The 20598-nt window shown below is 47.5% G+C and overlaps 1 protein-coding gene across 4 annotated transcripts in view; it reads left to right on the top strand.

Annotated features, from left to right (window-relative positions):
- The first annotated feature begins 5815 nt into the window (after window positions 1-5815).
- LOC138663244 (zinc finger protein 773-like) overlaps window positions 5816-20598 on the top strand; it is a 46574-nt gene continuing 31791 nt past the window's right edge. Inside the window, exons 1-7 of one of the 4 annotated variants that reach the window (XM_069749410.1) lie at window positions 5816-5872; window positions 7399-7579; window positions 9255-9376; window positions 9506-9685; window positions 9768-9891; window positions 9971-10068; window positions 10267-10357. In XM_069749410.1, the coding sequence (XP_069605511.1) occupies window positions 9299-9376; window positions 9506-9685; window positions 9768-9891; window positions 9971-10068; window positions 10267-10357 (571 nt within the window). In that variant the 5' untranslated portion in view covers window positions 5816-5872; window positions 7399-7579; window positions 9255-9298. Of the gene's footprint in view, window positions 6093-7259; window positions 7580-9254; window positions 9377-9505; window positions 9686-9767; window positions 9892-9970; window positions 10069-10266; window positions 10358-20598 lie in introns of those variants that run through there. The other 3 variants (XM_069749409.1, XM_069749413.1, XM_069749412.1) reach the window with 3 other exon arrangements.

Raw genomic sequence — 20598 nt, 5'->3', positions numbered from 1 at the left:
AATTAGCAATGAAGCGACGGAAAAAATTAGCAAAGCCCAGGAACTTCTGCAGGCTCTTCACAGATGTCGGCTGAGTCCAATCATAAATGGCCTGAACTTTAACAGGGTCCATCTCGATAGTAGAAGGGGAAAAAATGAAACCCAAAAATGGAACCTTCTGAACTCCAAAGAGACACTTTGACCCCTTCACAAACAAGGAATTTGCACGAAAGACCTGGAACACCATTCTGACCTGCTTCACATGAGACTCCCAATCATCCGAAAAGACCAAAATGTCATCCAAATATACGATCATGAATCTATCCAGGTACTCTCGAAAGATGTCATGCATAAAGGACTGAAACACTGATGGAGCATTAGAAAGCCCGAATGGCATAACCAGGTACTCAAAATGGCCCTCGGGCGTATTAAATGCTGTTTTCCATTCATCGCCCTGTTTAATTCGCACAAGATTATACGCCCCTCGAAGATCTATCTTGGTGAACCAACTAGCCCCCTTAATCCGAGCAAACAAATCAGACAGCAGCGGCAAAGGATACTGAAATTTGACTGAGATTTTATTAAGAAGGCGGTAATCAATACAAGGTCTCAAAGAGCCATCCTTCTTGGTCACAAAAAAGAACCCTGCTCCCAATGGTGAAGACGACGGGCGAATATGACCCTTCTCCAAGGACTCCTTTATATAACTCCGCATAGCGGCGTGTTCTGGCACCGATAAATTGAACAGTCGACCCTTGGGAAACTTACTACCAGGAATCAAATCAATAGCACAATCACAATCCCTATGAGGAGGTAGGGCACCGGATTTGGGCTCATCAAATACATCCCGGTAATCCGACAGAAACTCAGGGACTTCAGAAGGAGTAGAAGACGAAATTGACAGCAATGGAACATCACCATGTACCCCTTGACAACCCCAGCTGGACACAGACATTGATTTCCAATCCAATACTGGGTTGTGGACCTGTAGCCATGGTAACCCCAAAACGACCACATCATGCAGATTATGCAACACCAAAAAGCGAATATCCTCCTGATGTGCAGGAGCCATGCACATGGTCAAATGAGTCCAGTACTGAGGCTTATTCTTGGCCAAAGGCGTAGCATCAATTCCTCTCAATGGAATAGGATACTGCAAGGGCTCCAAGAGAAAACCACAGTGCCTGGCAAACTCCAAGTCCATCAAGTTCAGGGCAGCACCTGAATCCACAAATGCCATAACAGAATAGGACAACAGAGAGCAAATCAGAGTAACGGACAAAAGAAATTTAGACTGTACAGTACCAATGGTGGCAGACCTAGCGAACCGCTTAGTGCGCTTAGGACAATCGGAGATAGCATGAGTGGATTCACCACAGTAAAAACACAGCCCATTCCAACATCTGTGTTCTTGCCGTTCAACTCTGGTTAAAGTCCTATCACACTGCATAGGCTCAGGCCTATGCTCAGAGAATACCGCCAGATGGTGCACAGCTTTGCGCTCACGCAAGCGCCGATCGATCTGAATGGCCAAGGACATAGACTCATTCAGACCAGCAGGCGAAGGAAATCCCACCATGACATCCTTAAGGGCTTCAGAAAGACCCTTTCTGAAAATTGCCGCCAGGGCACACTCATTCCACTGAGTAAGCACAGACCACTTTCTAAACTTCTGACAGTACACCTCTGCTTCATCCTGACCCTGACACAAAGCCAGCAAGATTTTCTCTGCCTGATCCACTGAATTTGGTTCATCATAAAGCAATCCAAGCGCCAGAAAAAACGCATCAACATCACGCAATGCAGGATCTCCTGGCGCAAGGGAAAATGCCCAGTCTTGAGGGTCACCACGCAACAACGAAATAATGATTTTTACTTGTTGAACGGGGTCACCAGAGGAGCGGGGTTTCAAAGCTAGAAACAGTTTACAATTATTTTTGAAATTCAGAAACTTAGATCTATTCCCAGAAAATAAATCAGGAATAGGAATTCTACGCTCTAACATAAGATTCTGAACCACAAAATCTTGAATGTTTTGTACCCTTGCAGTGAGATGATCCACACAAGAGGACAGACCTTGAATGTCCATCTCTACACCTGTGTCCTGAACCACCCAAAGGTCTAGGGGAAAAGAAAGACAAAACACAGTGCAAAGAAAAAAAAATGGTCTCAGAGCTTCTCTTATCCCTCTATTGAGATGCATTAATACTTTGGGCCAGCTGTACTGTTATGACCTGGTGGTTAGGAGCACCAGGAATGACCTGATGGTTAAACTCACAGGACAAGCTCTGGGAAGTGGGAACTTTGCTGACCGCAATCCCTAATCCTATCACACACACTAGAAATAGCCGTGGAGCGTACCTAACAGGCCTAGACGCCTCGGCACAGCCTAAGAATTAGCTAGCCCTGGAGATAGAAAATAAAGCCTACCTTGCCTCAGAGAAATTTCCCCAAAGGAAAAGGCAGCCCCCCACAAATATTAACTGTAAGTTAAGATGAAAGTCGCAAACACAGAAATGAAACAGGTTTTAGCACAGGGAGGCCAAACTAACTAAATAGACAGAGGATAGGAAAGGTATCTTTGCGGTCAGCACAAAAACTACAAAAGACCACGCAGAGTGTGCAAAAAGACCCCCGCACCGACTCACGGTGCGAAGGCGCCACCCTGCATCCCAGAGCTTCCAGCTAACAAGACAAAATCATGAAAGCAAGCTGGACTAGAAAACCATGAACAGAAAATAACAAACGGGGACTTAGCTTCTTGCAGGAAGAGACAGGTCTCCAGAAAGATCCAGGAGCGAACTGAACCAGCACAGGAACATTGACAGCTGGCCTGGAGTAATGATCTGAGTGGAGTTAAATAGAGCAGCCAACCAAAGGATAAACCACGTCACCTGTATAAGGAACCTCAGAAGCAGCAGCTTCACTCACAGCCACCAGAGGGAGTCCATGGACAGAACTCGCCGAAGTACCATTCACGACCACAGGAGGGAGTTCAACAACAGAATTAACAACAGCCAGAGTCCATAGTGCTCGTAGAGCGTGCAGCCATGCCAGAGTCCATAGTGCTTGTAGAGCGTGCAGCCATGCCAGAGTCCATAGTGCTCGTAGAGCGTGCAGACATGCCAGAGTCCATAGTGCTCGTAGAGCGTGCAGCCATACCAGAGTCCATAGTGCTTGTAGAGCGTAAGGCCATGCCAGGGTCCTGCTGCATCGTGGTGGTGGCTGTACGGAAGGCCATGCCAGGGTCCTGCTGCATCGTGGTGGTGGCGGTACGGAAGGCCGTGCCAGGGTCCTGCTGCATCGTGGTGGTGGCGGTACGGAAGGCCATGCCAGGGTCCTGTTGCATCGTGGTGTCAGTGGAGGAGGTCCAACCAGGAGCAGCGGTTGTCATGGTGGTGGCGGTGGGTTGTCCAACTGCACTCGGCATGGTGGTGGTGCTGTAGTGGTGTCCGGCAGTGCTAGGAATTGAGGTGGCTGTGCAGTGGTATGCAGCAGAGGTCGGCATTGAGGTTAATCGTGACAGTGAAGGCACAGGTGGATATGCCGACACTGTCTGCTAAAAAATACCGACTCTGCTGCATAGCCTGCACGTAAGCAGCATTGCAGGCCTGCATGAAACTCAGCTGGAGATCAGGAGTAAGGTGTTCCGACATGCCCTGCTCAATTTGGTTAAAAAAATTATGTGCTGGCCTCTGGAGGTCGGCTTTCACTTGGTCAAGGCTTTTGCTGACCTACTGGAAACGTGCATTCAAGAGGTTATGTGAAATATCCATTCAGTCACCCAAAGCCTTGATTGCTTCGTGTAAAACCGAGCTCAAGTGCAAAAACTCGGGCATGAGTGACCTGTCTGCTGCCCGCTGCCGGGAGGAGCCCAAAAAAAAGGGGCAGTGGAAGAGGACTGCGAAAGTGGAACACCTGATGGACCAGCTCCCTGGTCTCCAGTTAGTGTGGAAGGCCCACTTGTTGCAGCGCTGCTGGATGGCTGGGACGGGTCCGTGGCTGTCGGATGAAGGACCGCTCCAGAACCTGGGCCAACAGTAGTGCTCCATGTGCTGTGAAAAAAGGAAAAAGAAAATGAATACCAAAAATAAACCAGACGCAAAATCCTGTGGAATGGAAAAATACAGATTATGGCAATACAATACAACCTAATGCACGTGATCAATACTTACGTTCTCTGGGCAAGGACCGGTCTTAAAAATGCCAGAACTCGATAGTATTTGTATCTTCTGATCCTTGCTCCTGAACCACTGGGAACACTGCTCTCTTGACGCAGGTCCTTGTTGAAGCGGTCCTTCATCGAACGCCAACGTGTTTTGACTTTGGCCACTGTTAAAAAAACAAAAACATTATGGTCAGAAAAAGGACTTTTGGCCGTGCTCACACAACTGTGTGTGATGACAGAAACTCCTGAGAGTTTCTTTCATCACACACAGTCGAGTGAGCACGGCCAAGGTCTCTGCTGCTTCACATTGCAGTGCAATACTTACAAATGCATTTCGGACCAGAGTCGGGGCGTTGTCCCAGCCATCCCACATCTCTTTGGCCACCTCATTCCATAGGCACCACATCGTGACATTGTTTGAGTGCAGTGGATCCCGGGTGTCCCACAACGGGAGTCGCTCCTGGACCAGGGAGATGAGGAGGTCATTTTCAATTAGGTCATCCTCCCGTTGTGGAACCTAAAAATTAAATAAAGTAATTAAAGTTTGGTCAATTAACATAAAGAAAAGAGAGAAAAATGTTGCTGAGAAATGGCATGAATAAAAAAGTCAACATACAAAAGGATTCCAGAAGAAAAAAGTAAAGAAATAGGAATGGAAAGAAAGGAAGATTCAAGAATATTACACTGAGGATACAGTAAACAGTCCGCCTTGTATACGTACTCGCTGCCATCTTTCCACCCGACCTTGACTCCGTTGCTCCTCATGCCCAGTCTCTGCCGCAGATGAAGAAGAGCTCTAAAAAAATGAAAAACAAAAATTGTCACATGTGTGGATGTGACAGTGAATACTTACCAATCTGAGGAGGCAAGTACTCACCTCACTCACATGTTCGACTTCCGACGGGCCCAGGACGTTGCTCCTCATCAGAAGAAGAAGAAGACATTCTGATGCATGTAGAAAGAAAGAAATGCAAGAAATTAGGACATGTAGAGACATAAAATAGAAAATAAAGGCATAGGCTAGCCGCTAGGATATACTCACATTGTTCAGAGTCTGGTTTTCCTCCAAGATGTAGCCTGTGTCTCGTCTGCTTCAGTGTCTGCTGAGTAGTGACCTGCAAATGTCCACTACCTCCCTTTATCACCTACTATGTGGGGAGGTGGCTTATCAGTGTCTAGACATATTTTTCTCTTGTGAAACGCATGCGTTCACGAGCGCAACCAAAGCACGTGCTTGTGAATGCATGCGTTCATATAGACAGCAATGCGTTTTTTTGTCGCAATCCTTGTGCAATACACCCCATACGTTTCCAGGCAGCAAATTGACGCCTCTAAAAATTACTACATGTTGCATTTCTGCGCCAAGTCGCAAACGACGAAACGACGCATGCGTCGTCAAACGCGGTAAAACGCGAACAAAAAAAAAACGCATGCATCCCTAATGTTAAATATAGGAATACACAACGCATGTGGATATATGTGGTAGAAATGCTGCGGACACAAACGCAAATGTGAAACCAGCCTAACTTCAAATGCCAGGGCTGAATTTTAGTCCCAGTCCGGCCCTGTCTATGTGTCATATTGGGAAGAACAATATATCTTCTCTGGTTCCAACCCCTTTTCCTCCCATAATGTGACCCCTGACTCCTCCCCTCCTGTGACCTCATCACAGGTCCTGTGCGCACAGAGCAGCCATATATGTGGAGTGCGGCTCTGCGGGTGGAGGTCGGTGCTGGAGGCTCCATTATTCTCTATGTGGAGTGCGGCTCTGCGGGTGGAGGTCGGTGCTGGAGGCTCCATTGTTCTCTATGTGGAATGCGGCTCTGCGGGTGGAGGTCGGTGCTGGAGGCTCCATTATTCTCTCTGTGGAGTGCGGCTCTGCGGGTGGAGGTCGGTGCTGGAGGCTCCATTATTCTCTATGTGGAGTGCGGCTCTGCGGGTGGAGGTCAGTGCTGGAGGCTCCGTTATTCTCTGTGGAGTGCAGCTCTGCGGTGGAGGTCGGTGCTGGAGGCTCCATTATTCTCTATGTGGAGTGCGGCTCTGCGGGTGGAGGTCGGTGCTGGAGGCTCCATTATTCTCTATGTGGAGTGTGGCTCTGTGGGTGGAGGTAGGTGCTGGAGGCTCCATTATCCTCTATGTGGAGTGCGGCTCTGCGGGTGGAGGTCGGTGCTGGAGGCTCCATTATTCTCTATGTGGAGTGTGGCTCTGTGGGTGGAGGTAGGTGCTGGAGGCTCCATTATCCTCTATGTGGAGTGCGGCTCTGCGGGTGGAGGTCGGTGCTGGAGGCTCCATTATTCTCTATGTGGAGTGTGGCTCTGCGGGTGGAGGTCGGTGCTGGAGGCTCCATTATTTTCTATGTGGAGTGCGGCTCTGTGGGTGGAGGTCGGTGCTGGAGGCTCCATTATTCTCTATGTGGAGTGCGGCTCTGCGGGTGGAGGTCGGTGCTGGAGGCTCCATTATTCTCTATGTGGAGTGCGGCTCTGCTGGTGGAGGCTCCATTATTCTCTATGTAGAGTGCGGCTCTGCGGGTGGAGGTTGGTGCTGGAGGCTCCATTATTCTCTATGTGGAGTGCGGCTCTGCGGGTGGAGGTCGGTGCTGGAGGCCCCATTATTCTCTATGTGGAGTGTGGCTCTGCGGGTGGAGGTCGGTGCTGGAGGCTCCATTATTCTCTATGTGGAGTGCGGCTCTGTGGGTGGAGGTCGGTGCTGGAGGCTCCATTATTCTCTATGTGGAGTGCGGCTCTGCGGGTGGAGGTCGGTGCTGGAGGCTCCATTATTCTCTATGTGGAGTGTGGCTCTGCGGGTGGAGGTCGGTGCTGGAGGCTCCATTATTCTCTATGTGGAGTGCGGCTCTGCGGGTGGAGGTCGGTGCTGGAGGCTCCATTATTCTCTATGTGGAGTGTGGCTCTGCGGGTGGAGGTCGGTGCTGGAGGCTCCATTATTCTCTATGTGGAGTGCGGCTCTGTGGGTGGAGGTCGGTGCTGGAGGCTCCATTATTCTCTATTTGGAGTGCGGCTCTGCGGGTGGAGGTCAGTGCTGGAGGCTCCATTATTCTCTATGTGGAGTGCGGCTCTGTGGGTGGAGGTCGGTGCTGGAGGCTCCATTATTCTCTATGTGGAGTGCGGCTCTGCGGGTGGAGGGATGTGGAGATTCCCCATTACTGGCGCATTAATTCTAGAAATATATTGCACAGGGGATATCGCAGCCAATTCCCTGGAAACACAGAATTAGAAATGATTCTTTCTCTGCAGTTTCTATAGGAATTAATACTTTCCTGATTCCGGAGAGTAATAGAAATACGGCAGAAAACAGAGGAAGAAAGTTCAGAGAAGAAGCTTCATAGAAAGACATTGAAGTACAGACGTCATTTACCCCTTTGGGAGAAAGTGATTCCAGCACTTTACCGAGTAAATCCCACCAGGACTGTAGCAGGTAAAGACCCCAATATCCACAGGTGTCCCTTCTAATTGGGGGGAAACTATCATCTAATAATCCTCGGACAGTTCTGACGAACACAGTAAAGTGCCCCTTTATGGAGGTGACAGAAAGTCTGTTTAGTCTCTTTAGCTTCATAGTATCAGCTCTAATCCAATGGTGAGAGAGCGATTTACCCTGAAGAGTCACAGATTGTGGGGTTGTTATAAAATGTTATATTTAGGGGGGTTTTGTGAAGGAAACGTGTGTTAGTCTAATAGTTCAGTGCCCCTCTCTTGGCCCCCACATAGTATAATGTTCCCCCAGTATCAATATCCTCCACACACATTATAATAATACAAGATGCCCCACAATCTGCCACTACCACCACCACTAGATAATACATTCTCACTTATCCTCATTCTTGATACTGTTCAGTGCATTTTTCTTGGTTCCCACACAGTATAATGTTTCCACCATCCCCAATTTTTTTCCTGTTGGTGTTTTTCATGTAATATATGGAATCCTACAAGAAAATGCTAAAAACCCATCATATCCTGAGACAAAAAAAAACCCTGTACCTCACATATCTCCTGTCTTGTTGCTCTTACCAACCATCTTTTCTAAAAGCCTCAAACTTCTGTGTGTGAATCAGACCTGAGATCTAACGTGATAGAAGATTACAGTGCGGGGAAGACGGGAAACCTTCATATAGACGGCCGGTGGTGATGGAGTCAGTGACGGACTCTGGACAAATCTGTTTCTAGAGCCATAGTAGAAGATGAAGATGTCGTCCTCATCATGAAGTAGTTATTTCTCCTGTCACGTGTAATGAATATCTCCTGCAGTATTGCTAATGCCGGTTCCAGTGTCGGTAAATGAGACGAGAATTAGCGTTATGGAAGCTGAGTCTATGAGGAACGTATTCAGCTGCCGACTCCGAGGAAGAAACTGCTTGTTGTCTGTGGCCTAAATATATAGGTTTTATTAGTAGATGGAAAGAAGGAAACTAAATAGTGTAAAATAACAAAATTACCATTGCTGCTTGGGTCCCCGCCAGTCTCTGTATTTTCTGCTCAGACCTAACGAACTTATGATTGTTACAGCCAATCAGTCGGCAAAGCAGTGACTTAACATAGCCAGTGATTGGTTGCTTGGAGGAGATGTCCTACTCAGCAATTCAACTTCTGTTCCAGCCCATACAAGACTAGGTGATAGAACTAGAGTCGAGTGAATTTGTTTAGGTTCCTACTTACTCGGCAAGCTATAGCACTAACCGAATGAGCTGCAGAGGGAACCCGGATATATGGAGCGCGCCGGTTGATCAGTGCTGCAGCTGCATGTGTCGCGGCTGTGTCACTGTCACAACACATGCATGGAGAGCGCTGCCTGTGTGTCGAGCTCTCCATGCATTTGTTGTGATAGTGACACAGCCGCGACACATGCAACTGCAGCACCGATCAACCGGCGCGCTCCATGTATCCTCTGCAGCTTATTCAGTTAGTGCTATAGCTTGCCGAATAAGCAGGGACCCGGACAAACGTGCTTGACTCTAAATACAACATCTACACGTTATATCTCCTTATGTGTTCCCTTATTATCTCCAGCAATTTGCTAATTACAGAGAATTTCTATGATGTTACATCGGCTCATCCTCTAACTCAGGTCTCTACCATATCTGATCCTTTCATAGAAGATCTTCTATATTAATATTTTTTTCTGGATAACCCATTAAGGATGGATATGGACAACGACAAGATGGCGGAGAGGATATTACACCTCACCCTAGAGATCCTCTTCCATCTTACTGGAGAGGTGAGAGATTCTGATGACGTCACATTACATCATTCTTATCTATGGGAATAACAGATGGACAGAACTGGGGAGGTGAGGACTCTGGAAATGTCTGTAGTGAGATTTATTAATGTGTCTCTCCATAACCAGGATTACACAGTAGTGAAGAAGACCTCTAGTGATCGCTGTCAGGACCCTGTGTATGAGGGATGGGGAAGACCCCTGAGCCCAATAACGGGACCTCCACCTCACCCCCTGATACATGAGGACATTAATGACCAGAAGATCCTAGAACTCATCTACAAGACGATTGAGCTGCTGACTGGAGAGGTGACACTGCTGGGAATGCTGGGACATTATACAGTAACGCTATGAAGTAATCGGGGGATGACGGTATCATTATATGTGTCAGGTTCCTATAAGGTGTCAGGATGTCGCCGTCTATTTCTCCATGGAGGAGTGGGAGTATTTAGAAGGACACAAAGATCTGTACAAGGACATCATGATGGAGGTTCCCCAGCCCCTCATATCATCAGGTAATAGACAGGACTAAATACACACGGCCTATAATTGTATGTACAGAATTAATTTAGACCATGTATGTGTTTCCTCCAGATCTATCCCATAAGAGGACAACACCAGAGAGATGTTCCCATCCTCTACTTCCACAGGACTGTAAACAAGAAGATCCCAATGTTCCTCAGGATCATCAGGTAGATGGAGAGAAGGTGTCATGAGATCTCCCCTATGATGTGTAGACAGTGGTGAAGGTCTTGTGCTCAGTCTTGTTTTATCCACCAGTATTCTATGTTTTATACTTGTGTAATGAGAACGGTGGAGATGGCAGGATTAGAGCTGATCATAGATGTGACTTCTCCATCTGTCTGTGACTTTTACAATTTTTGTCTCAGGGTGAAGATCTGACCCATATTACTACTACAGAGACATGTGTGAGGGGTGATGAGCGGTGTAAAGAGGAGATTCCTACATATGACTACCCAGGTGAGTAGTAACCACTAAATGCAGAGAAGTCAGTTTGTTCTCAGTCACCGTCTGTGGCTGCTTTCTCGGTGATGTAGTCAGGCTGTACCACAGTCACCATTTTGCCAATGGACTACAACATTCTCCTCCATCTGAAAATGTTGAAATTACTTTGTGAAATTGTGAAATCCTTTCTCAGTCGCCCATGACAGCACTACCAGAGAGGGGATCCGCCCTTCAGGGACAGGAAACCTACAGGATAAAAGGGCGGTACCTCTCCCCTGCATCAGTTTGGTTTCCTGTCCCTGACGGGGAACATTCTCGGACGGTACCTGTCATGACCGACCGGAACGAAAAGACTACCTGGTGAAGATCCGGAGCCGGCCAGTCCGGGTTCTGGCAGCGGGGAGGCCCCTGCCACGGCTGGTCCGGTATCTGAAGCCGTCACGACTTTGACCGAGGGGTCTGGAAGCGTGAGCGGGGGGAAGCGCCGCTGCCACTCCAGATAGGAGTTGGAGCGCTCCAGCACACTGCCGCAGGACGCCAGGGTTCCAAGATGGCGCCGCACCGGAAGTAGTGGAGGAACTTCCGGTTCGGGGGCAGTGAGGTGAATGACTACACCAAGATGGCGCTGCCCCGGAACCGGAATCCTTCATTTCCGGGTCAACATCTGCGTGCGCATGCGCAGTGACTGAAAAGGAAAAAAAAAAAATGGAGCGCTTCCTCCAAACAACGCAGCCACGGGGGGAGGGGATAAGCGCCATCCTTAAAAGAAGGAGCGCTTGGCGAAACCCTTGCTGCATACTGTTCCAAAAATGGAAGACAGCGATCAGCAGCTCCAGCCACCGCCACCGCAGCAGCAGCAGCGCCATCGTCCGCGCCAGAAGACAGATGGCCAGGGGAAGAAAACTTCTGCAACCAACCGGAGTTCTCGATCCAGTAGCCATTCCACACAACGGAGTAAGGATTCCAGTGTGGTAAACCTGAGGCCGGCCACGGATCATACGCCTCAGGATCCTACCCCTCCTCCAGAACCGGTACCTGTGGCTGCGTCAGATTGGTGAGTCATCTTCGTGAAAGCTCATTTTGTAATCGGGGTTCCCCTTCTCCCTTATCTTAGGCAAGGAAGAGAACGGGGAAGATGAAAAATAGGACCTGCCCCTTATGTGAGAAAACATTGCCACAGTCCTGGGAGAAGAGATTATGTGACTCCTGTATTGAGCAAGTCCTCTGTGAGGAGACCCCGAACTTCGCCTCTGAGTTACGTTCTGTAATTAAAGCGGAGGTTGAGACGGTATTTAACTCCCTTAAAGGTGAAAGAAAATCTACTAAGAAATCAGTTCCTGATAGGAATTCCGACTCTTCCAGCTCCGAGAGTAAAAACTCGGATACGCAAGATTCATCCCTCTCCTCTTCAGACAATGAAAGTGGGGGTCGTCATTGCTTCCCCCTAGATGAGGTTGACGGGCTTGTAAAAGCTGTTAGATCAACGATGGGGGTGTTGGATCCTCGTCCTGATAAAACGGTGCAGGACATTATGTTTGGCGGGCTATCCCAAAAAAAGAGTAAAGTGTTTCCCCTTAACGAAAATATTCAAACATTAATTAAAAAGGAGTGGGAGAAACCTGAAAGGAAAAATGCATCGGTTCCCTCTATTAAAAGGAAATACCCCTTTGAAGAAGAGGCTTCGGTCTCGTGGGATAAAGCCCCCAAACTAGACGTCGCGGTAGCTAAGGCCTCAAAAAAGTTTGCATTGCCATTCGAAGATATGGGTACCTTGAAAGATCCTCTTGACAAAAGAGCAGATACTTTTCTTAAAGGGGCCTGGGAGTCAGCAGGAGGATGCTTAAGGCCAACTATAGCGGCGGCCTGTACGTCACGTTCCCTAATGATATGGGTTGATAACCTAGAGAAACAACTTAGAGATGGGGTCCCTAGGAATAAAATTTTAGAGTTCATCCCTATGATTAGAGGAGCCGCGGCATTCTTGGCAGACTCATCGGCCGACTCCATCAAATTAACATCCAAATCTGCAGCTCTCTCAAATGCGGCACGTAGAACCTTATGGTTAAAGAGCTGGCCGGGGGACTTACAAACCAAACAAAAACTGTGCTCAATCCCCTGTGAAGGAAAATTTCTCTTTGGAGAGACTTTGGACGATATCCTGCAAAAAGCGGGTGATAAAAAGAAAGGGTTTCCCATCCTAGCCCCATCTTATAATAAACGGCCCTTTCGGAACAGAAAATTTTTTAGAAGGAGACCACCGAGGGAGCAAAACCGATGGGATGACGGGAGAAGAAAAGACAGAGGTTTCCTTTTTGGTAACTCCCCTCGAGATAGAAACCCCCCCCCCCCCCCCCAAGTGACGTCTTCCCCAGGGTGGGAGGGAGATTGTCTCAATTCCTCCCGGCCTGGGAGAAAATTTCAACCAGCCCTTGGATATTGAAATTAATAGGAGAAGGGCTTCGCATAGAATTTTTATCCATACCCCCACGGAATTATGTGGTAACACCGCTGAGATCATCTCCTCACCAACAAGAAGCTCTAGAACTAGAAATTGTAAAACTAGTAAACAAGTCTGTCATCCAAGAAGTCCCCCCTCCGGAGAGAGGAAAGGGTTTCTACTCTCCATTGTTCCTGGTTCCCAAACCGGACGGAACCTTCCGAACTATAATAAACTTACGGAAGTTGAATACTTATGTAAAAAATCACAGATTCAAAATGGAGTCAATAAAGTCAACGATAAAAAATCTGTTTCCCAACTGTTTTATGATAGTTCTAGATCTCAGCGACGCATATTATCACGTCCCCATCCACAAGACCTCTCAGAAATTCCTCAGACTCGCAGTAGTCATAAAAGGACAGACCAGGGAATACCAATACAGGGCTCTTCCCTTTGGCATATCAATTGCTCCCCGCATCTTCACGAAGTTGATAGCGGAGATGATGGCACATCTGAGAGAGGAAGACGTCTTGATTATTCCATATCTAGACGACTTTCTGATTGTGAGCAATTCGGCCGAACTCTGCCGTCAACAATGCGACAGAGTAATAGACATCTTAACAAAATTGGGCTGGCTGGTGAACCTCCAAAAATCAAAACTGGAACCAACCAAGGTTCAAGAATTCTTGGGTCTCACCTTGGACTCAAGTTCTCAGGTCTGTTACCTACCAGACAAGAAGAAACAAAATATAATCCACTTAGTGTCAGAAGCGCGTGCAAACCCTACCATGACACTAAGGAAGGCAATGTCATTACTGGGGTCCCTTTCTGCCTGTCTCCCAGCGGTTCAGTGGGCACAGCTCCACACAAGGACACTTCAGTGGGATATTTTAAAAAACCAAAAAATACTAGGGGGGCGGTTAGAAAGTCGAATGACTCTAAGTTTACCCACTATTCATTCCCTAGTCTGGTGGTTAGATCCCAGCAACTTATCAAAAGGGATTCCCTGGGTGATAGAGGCGTCTCAGATAGTCACCACAGACGCAAGTCCCACAGGGTGGGGGGCTCACCTGGACAAAAAAGTCGCTCAGGGGATATGGACATTTCAGGAGCTCAGATCTTCCTCAAATCAAAAAGAGCTCAGGGCAGTAAATCACGCACTACTGCACTTCCTAAACCAACTACAAGGCCATCATGTCCGAATATTCTCGGACAACAAAGTAGTAGTAGCTTACTTAAACCACCAGGGGGGAACCAGGTCTCAATCATTAATGGAAACCACCTTCGAAATTTTCAGTCTGGTACAAAACAACTTCCTGTCCCTATCAGCCCTACACATAAAGGGGGTAGAAAACCAGAAAGCGGACTTCCTAAGTCGTACCCAACTAAAGCAGGGGGAGTGGTCTCTAAATCAGGACATATTCAACAAAATTACAGATCTATGGGGAACCCCTGTAATAGACCTCTTTGCAAATATGCACAACAAGAAAGTGGAAACTTTCTGTTCCCTAGACCCAAGGGGGAAACCTCAGGCCGTGGATGCGTTCACAATACCCTGGACACAGACCCTAGCGTATGCATTTCCCCCTACTATTCTCATTCCAGCAGTTCTGAGGAAGATCAGGCAGGACAAATCCAGACTCATCTTAATAGCCCCCTTCTGGCCCAAGAGAGCCTGGTTTTCGTGGCTGAGGATGCTATCGACCACCGATCCCTGGGTGCTTCCGGATCTTCCGGACCTCCTGTCTCAGGGACCGGTGTTCCACCCTCAGTCAGAGAACCTCCATCTGACAGCGTGGCATTTGAAAGGTAACTATTGAGGGAAAGAGGGTTTTCTGACAAACTGGTGTCCACACTAATGAAAAGTAGAAAACCTGTGACCACAAAAATATACGGTAAAACATGGAAAAAGTTTCTGTCCTCCTCAGGGGTAAGGTTGCAAGATGGAGTTCCAGTGTCTCAAATACTGGAATTTCTACAAAAGGGCTTAGAATTAGGTCTTTCAGTAAGTACCTTAAAGGTACAGATAGCAGCTCTAGGAGCATTATATTGTGAGAACATAGCGGCCAATCCTTGGGTTATACGGTTCATCAGAGCAGCCGCAAGATCTAAACCTGTATCTATAAGTAGTTTACCAACCTGGGATCTGAACTTAGTTTTGTCAGCCATAACAGAATCCCCGTTTGAGCCTATAGAATCGGTACCCCTTAGGATTCTTTCACTTAAAACGGCCCTCCTAATAGCCCTGACTTCGGCCCGTAGAATAAGTGACCTCCAAGCCCTGTCTGCAAACCCTCCATTTACACAGATTCTGGATGATAAGGTTATACTAAAAACTGACCCTGCCTATCTACCTAAAGTTGCGTCTACATTCCATAGATCTCAAGAAATAATCCTTCCTTCCTTCTGTCAAAACCCTAAAAATAAGGAGGAGAAATTCCATACACTAGATGTTAAAAGGTGCCTGGTCCAATACATTAAAATCACCCAGCAGCATAGGAAGGAAGGGTCTCTTTTTATCTGCTTCCAGGGGCCCAGAAAAGGACTCAAAGCTTCTAAGGGCACTATAGCTCGATGGGTCACAGACGCAATAGCCTTGGCGTACTCATCCTCTGGGAACACCGTTCCGCAAGGACTGAAGGCACATTCTACAAGGGCTATGGCGACCTCCTGGGCCGAAAGGTCAGAGGTACCATTAGATCAGATTTGTAAGGCGGCCACCTGGTCATCACCTTCAACCTTCTTCAGACACTACCGCTTAGACCTAACCTCTTCGTCTGACCTAACCTTTGGGAGAAGGGTTCTGCAGGCTGTAGTCCCTCCCTAAACAATGATCTCTGTAATTCTCTCTGGTAGTGCTGTCATGGGCGACTGAGAAAAGTGTAGTTACTCACCGATAACGGTGTTTCTCAGAGCCCATGACAGCACCTGCTTATTCCCCCCCTCATCACGTGTGCGGTGAGCACATTATTTGTGTGAAGTGGTTTTTCCATATAGACACGGTGTTCACTTGTTAAGCATTATGATTAAATTGCATATTTTTATGTTGTTGTGACTAACCTGGAGGACCTCCGATGCTCTGTAAACAAAACTGATGCAGGGGAGAGGTACCGCCCTTTTATCCTGTAGGTTTCCTGTCCCTGAAGGGCGGATCCCCTCTCTGGTAGTGCTGTCATGGGCTCTGAGAAACACCGTTATCGGTGAGTAACTACACTTTTTCTATAGAATGTACAACCTGGAGGATCCACCTACCTCCTCGAATTAGATGAGGCTGACACTTACCTGCCTAGATCTGTAAACTTCAAAGTCAAATGACAGTGTACGTAGTGTAACAGTCACTGGTGAAGTGATGGAAGGTAGATATGTGTCACTACATATGGCGTCAGAGAGGTAAAACCAGAATAGTTTCCTCCAGCACACTACGTGTTGGGTCAGTTTACTTCAAGTTATTTTATAGGCAGATTTTATTGGACATTCATAGAGCGGGAGGGAGAATGTCCATGTATCTCCCCTGTAGTGTCCTTACAGGAAAATGTGTGATGTCCGAATCATCACTGAAACATGGCTGACATCCTCTGACACAGCCTCCCCCGCTACACTATGTAGCGGTGGCCTCCACTTCACCCACACTCCTCGCCCTGGCAATAAACCTGGTGGGGGAGTGTGTCTTCTCCTTTGTTCCAATTGTACTTTTAATCCAATCCCACCTCTACCCTCCCTTATCCTCCCTTGTTTTGAAGTCCACACTGTCCGCATCTACTCCCCCCTACAACCTCCAAATGGCCGTCATATACCGACCTCCGGGCCCGACCACTGCCTTTATTGACCAATTCTCCACCCTTCACTTTCTCTCTGCTGACATTCCCACCATCCTCATGAGTGATTTCAACATCCCCATTGACACCCACCAGTCAGCAGCCTCCAAACTCCTGTCCCTTACTTCATCCTTTGGACTTACTCAGTGGTCCTCCTCAGCCACCCACACAGACGGACACACATTAGACCTTGTCTTCACCCATTTCTGATCCCTATTTATCTTCACAACCTCCCCTCTCCCTCTATCTGACCACCATCTACTCACTTTCTCATCCCTGTCCTCCTCACCTGTCACCCATGTCCAGCAACATACGCACCCATGCAGGAACCTCGCACACCTAGACACCCACACACTCTGACTCTATCCTACCACTAGCATCCATATCCTCACTCCACGACACACCCTGCCACTGCTTTCTACCACTCTTGCATCAGCTATCGACATGGTCGCCCCTGTCATGCATAGCAGAGTGCGACGAACCAATAGACAACCCTGGCACAATAACATCACTAAAAAGCTTCGGCAAGTATCCAGAATTGCAGAACGGCATTGGAAGAAAACACATTCGCAAGACAATTTCACTTCACTCAAACACGCAACACTTGCATTCAAATCAGATCTCACCTCTTCTAAACAGACCTACTTCACAACCCTCGTATCTTCCTTATCCCACAACCCCAAACAGTTGTTCAACACTTTTATCTCCCTCCTCTGCCCACCACTGGCCCCTCCGACTTCCCTAATCGTTGCCGAGGACTTTGCCACGCACTTCAAAAATAAGATCGACCAAACAAGGCAAATCTTTGTCGTCAAACCACCACAACCCCTTTCTATACCAGACCAATGCCCAAATCTCATAACTTCCCTCTCCAAAATCACTAAAGGGGAGCTTGCTCATCTTTTCTCCAAATCACACCTCACCACTTGTGCACTTGACCCGATCCCATCCCACCTCCTCCCCATTACACTAATCCCATCTCTTCAACCTATCACTAACTTCTGGTACCTTCCCCACTGCTTTCAAACATGCCACAATCCCACCTATCCTCAAAAAGCCATCCGTTGACCCAAGCGCTATGTCCAGCTATCGCCCCATATCTTTGCTCCCATTTGCATCCAAACTCCTTGAGCAGCACGTCCATGCTGAACTTTCCTCTCACTTTGCATCTAACTCTCTCTTCGACAACCTACAATCTGGCTTCTGTCCCCTCCATTCCACTGAGACTGCCCTGACCAAAATTACTAACTACAAGCTATTCACTGCTTGCGTCGAGAAACACGTGATGGTGTCTCCGCAGCTTCTTTACATGCATCTGCATATTTCCCATAAGGGATGGGGGCAGTGTTCTGGAATCACTGCGTTGAGAAACACGTGATGGTGTCTCCGGTGCTGGATGTTTTGGTCTCCCCGAGGCCAATCATCTGTACCTTTATAGCCTTTTTACTAGGCACTGCTCCTAATAGCCAGATTCCTACTCCACACTGATGAGGGGCAAAAACCCTGAAACAGCTGTCTGTGGATGGATACCATGCTTGGCATAGGTGGCTTTCCTTCATAGGATGCTGCCCTTCCCGTGGTTGTTCCTTCCCGGGGAAAGGCCTGGCTTTTCACTGCTTGCGTCGAGAAACACGTGATGGTGTCTCCGCAGCTTCTTTACATGCATCTGCATATTTCCCATAAGGGATGGGGGCAGTGTTCTGGAATCACTGCGTTGAGAAACACGTGATGGTGTCTCCGGTGCTGGATGTTTTGGTCTCCCCGAGGCCAATCATCTGTACCTTTATAGCCTTTTTACTAGGCACTGCTCCTAATAGCCAGATTCCTACTCCACACTGATGAGGGGCAAAAACCCTGAAACAGCTGTCTGTGGATGGATACCATGCTTGGCATAGGTGGCTTTCCTTCATAGGATGCTGCCCTTCCCGTGGTTGTTCCTTCCCGGGGAAAGGCCTGGCTTTTCACTGCTTGCGTCGAGAAACACGTGATGGTGTCTCCGCAGCTTCTTTACATGCATCTGCATATTTCCCATAAGGGATGGGGGCAGTGTTCTGGAATCACTGCGTTGAGAAACACGTGATGGTGTCTCCGCGGTGCTGGATGTTTTGGTCTCCCCGAGGCCAATCATCTGTACCTTTATAACAAAATTACTAACGACTTACTTACAGCCAAAACTAACAGAAAATTCTCTATACTCCTTCTTCTAGACCTGTCCTCTGCCTTCGACACAGTTGACCACTGCCTCCTATTACAGATCCTCTCTTCCTTTGGGGTCAAAGACCTTGCCCTATCTTGGATCTCCTCATACCTTGCCAACCGCACATTTAGCGTTTCCTACTCCCATACTACCTCTTCATCTCGCCCCCTCTCTGTTGGTATCCCTCAAGGCTCTGTCCTTGGGCCCTTACTTTTCTCAATCTATACCCTCGGCCTGGGACAACCCATAAGGTCCTATGGCTTCCAGTACCACCTATATGACGATGACACTCAGATCTACCTCTCTGGCCCAGATGTCACCTCTCTGCTCTCCAGAATCCCAGAGTGTCTATCAGCCATATCCTCCTTCTTCTCCTGTCGCTTCCTCAAGCTCAATGTGGATAAATCTGAACTCATTATCTTTCCTCCATCATGCATATCTTCCCTACCTGATCTATCTATCAAAATAAATGAAATCACACTTTCCCCTGTCCCCAAAATCCGCTGGCTCGGAGTAACCCTGGACTCTGCCCTGTTCTTCAAACCGCACATCCAAGCTCTCGCCACGTCCTGTCGCCTCCAGCTCAAAAATATTTCCTGAATCTGCCCTTTCCTCAACCCACACTCTACCAAAATGCTTGTGCATGCCCTAATCATCTCTCGCCTTGACTACTGCAACATCCTCCTCTGTGGCCTACCTTCTAACACTTTGCACCCCTCCAGGCCATCCTTAACTCTGCTGCCCTACTAACTAATCTCTCTCCTCACTACACTCCTCCACTTCCCCTCTTTGTAAATCTCTGCACTGGCTCCCATTTCCTCAGCATATTCAGTTAAAACTACTAACACTGACCTACAAAGCCATCCATAACCTTTCTCCTCCGTATATTTCCAAACTAATCTCTCAATATCTTCCCTCATGTAATCTCCGGTCCTCCCAAGACCTCCTTCTCTCCTCCACACTTATTCGCTCCTCACCCAATCGCCTCCAAGACTTCTCCCGAATATCCCCCATCCTCTGGAATTCCAAACACGTCCGACTATCAACCACATTTGGATCCTTCAAAAGAAACCTGAAAACTCACCTCTTCAAAGAAGCTTACAGCCTGTAATGACCACACGGCCACCTCAACACCATTGGAGCTACTGCAACCCCCGACTTACTGTCTCCTTCTCCATAATCCTGTAGAATGTAAGCCCGCAAGGGCAGGGTCCTCTTCCCTCTGTACCAGTCCGTCATTGTTAGTCTTGTTTACTGTAAGTGATATCTGTAATTTATATGTAACCTCTTCTCATGTACAGCACCATGGAATTAATGGTGCTATATAAATTAAATAAATAATAATAATGTCAGGCTCATATGATCAGTCACATGATGGAGAGTCACATGGTCTGGCTTTAGATAGCTGAGAGTTAGGCTATGTGCACACTTTCAGGATTTCTTGCAGAAATTTCCCGTGCAAAACCGGACATTTTCTGCAAGAAATCCGCAAGCGTTTTTTTGCGCGTTTTTGATGCAATTTTTGTGCGGTTTTTTTTTTTTTGCTTTTTTTTTTTTTTTTCCCGGAGCTTCCCAATGCATTAAATAGCGGGAAAAACACAAAAAATCTGCTAAATTAATGAACATGATGCATTTTTTTTTACCAGGATGAGTCTTTTTTGTGGAAAAAAACACATCATGTGCACAAAAATTGCGGAATGCATTCTAAATGATGGGATGCATAATGTATGCGTTTTTTTTATGCATTTTAATAGCGAAAAAAAAATGCAAAACTCGTAGTTACTTAGGCTGGTTTCACACTTGCGTT

Source organism: Ranitomeya imitator, chromosome 2, assembly GCF_032444005.1.
Source record: "Ranitomeya imitator isolate aRanImi1 chromosome 2, aRanImi1.pri, whole genome shotgun sequence".
Classification (NCBI taxonomy): Eukaryota; Metazoa; Chordata; class Amphibia; order Anura; family Dendrobatidae; genus Ranitomeya; species Ranitomeya imitator.
This window is presented reverse-complemented; position numbering and strand designations above follow the sequence as displayed.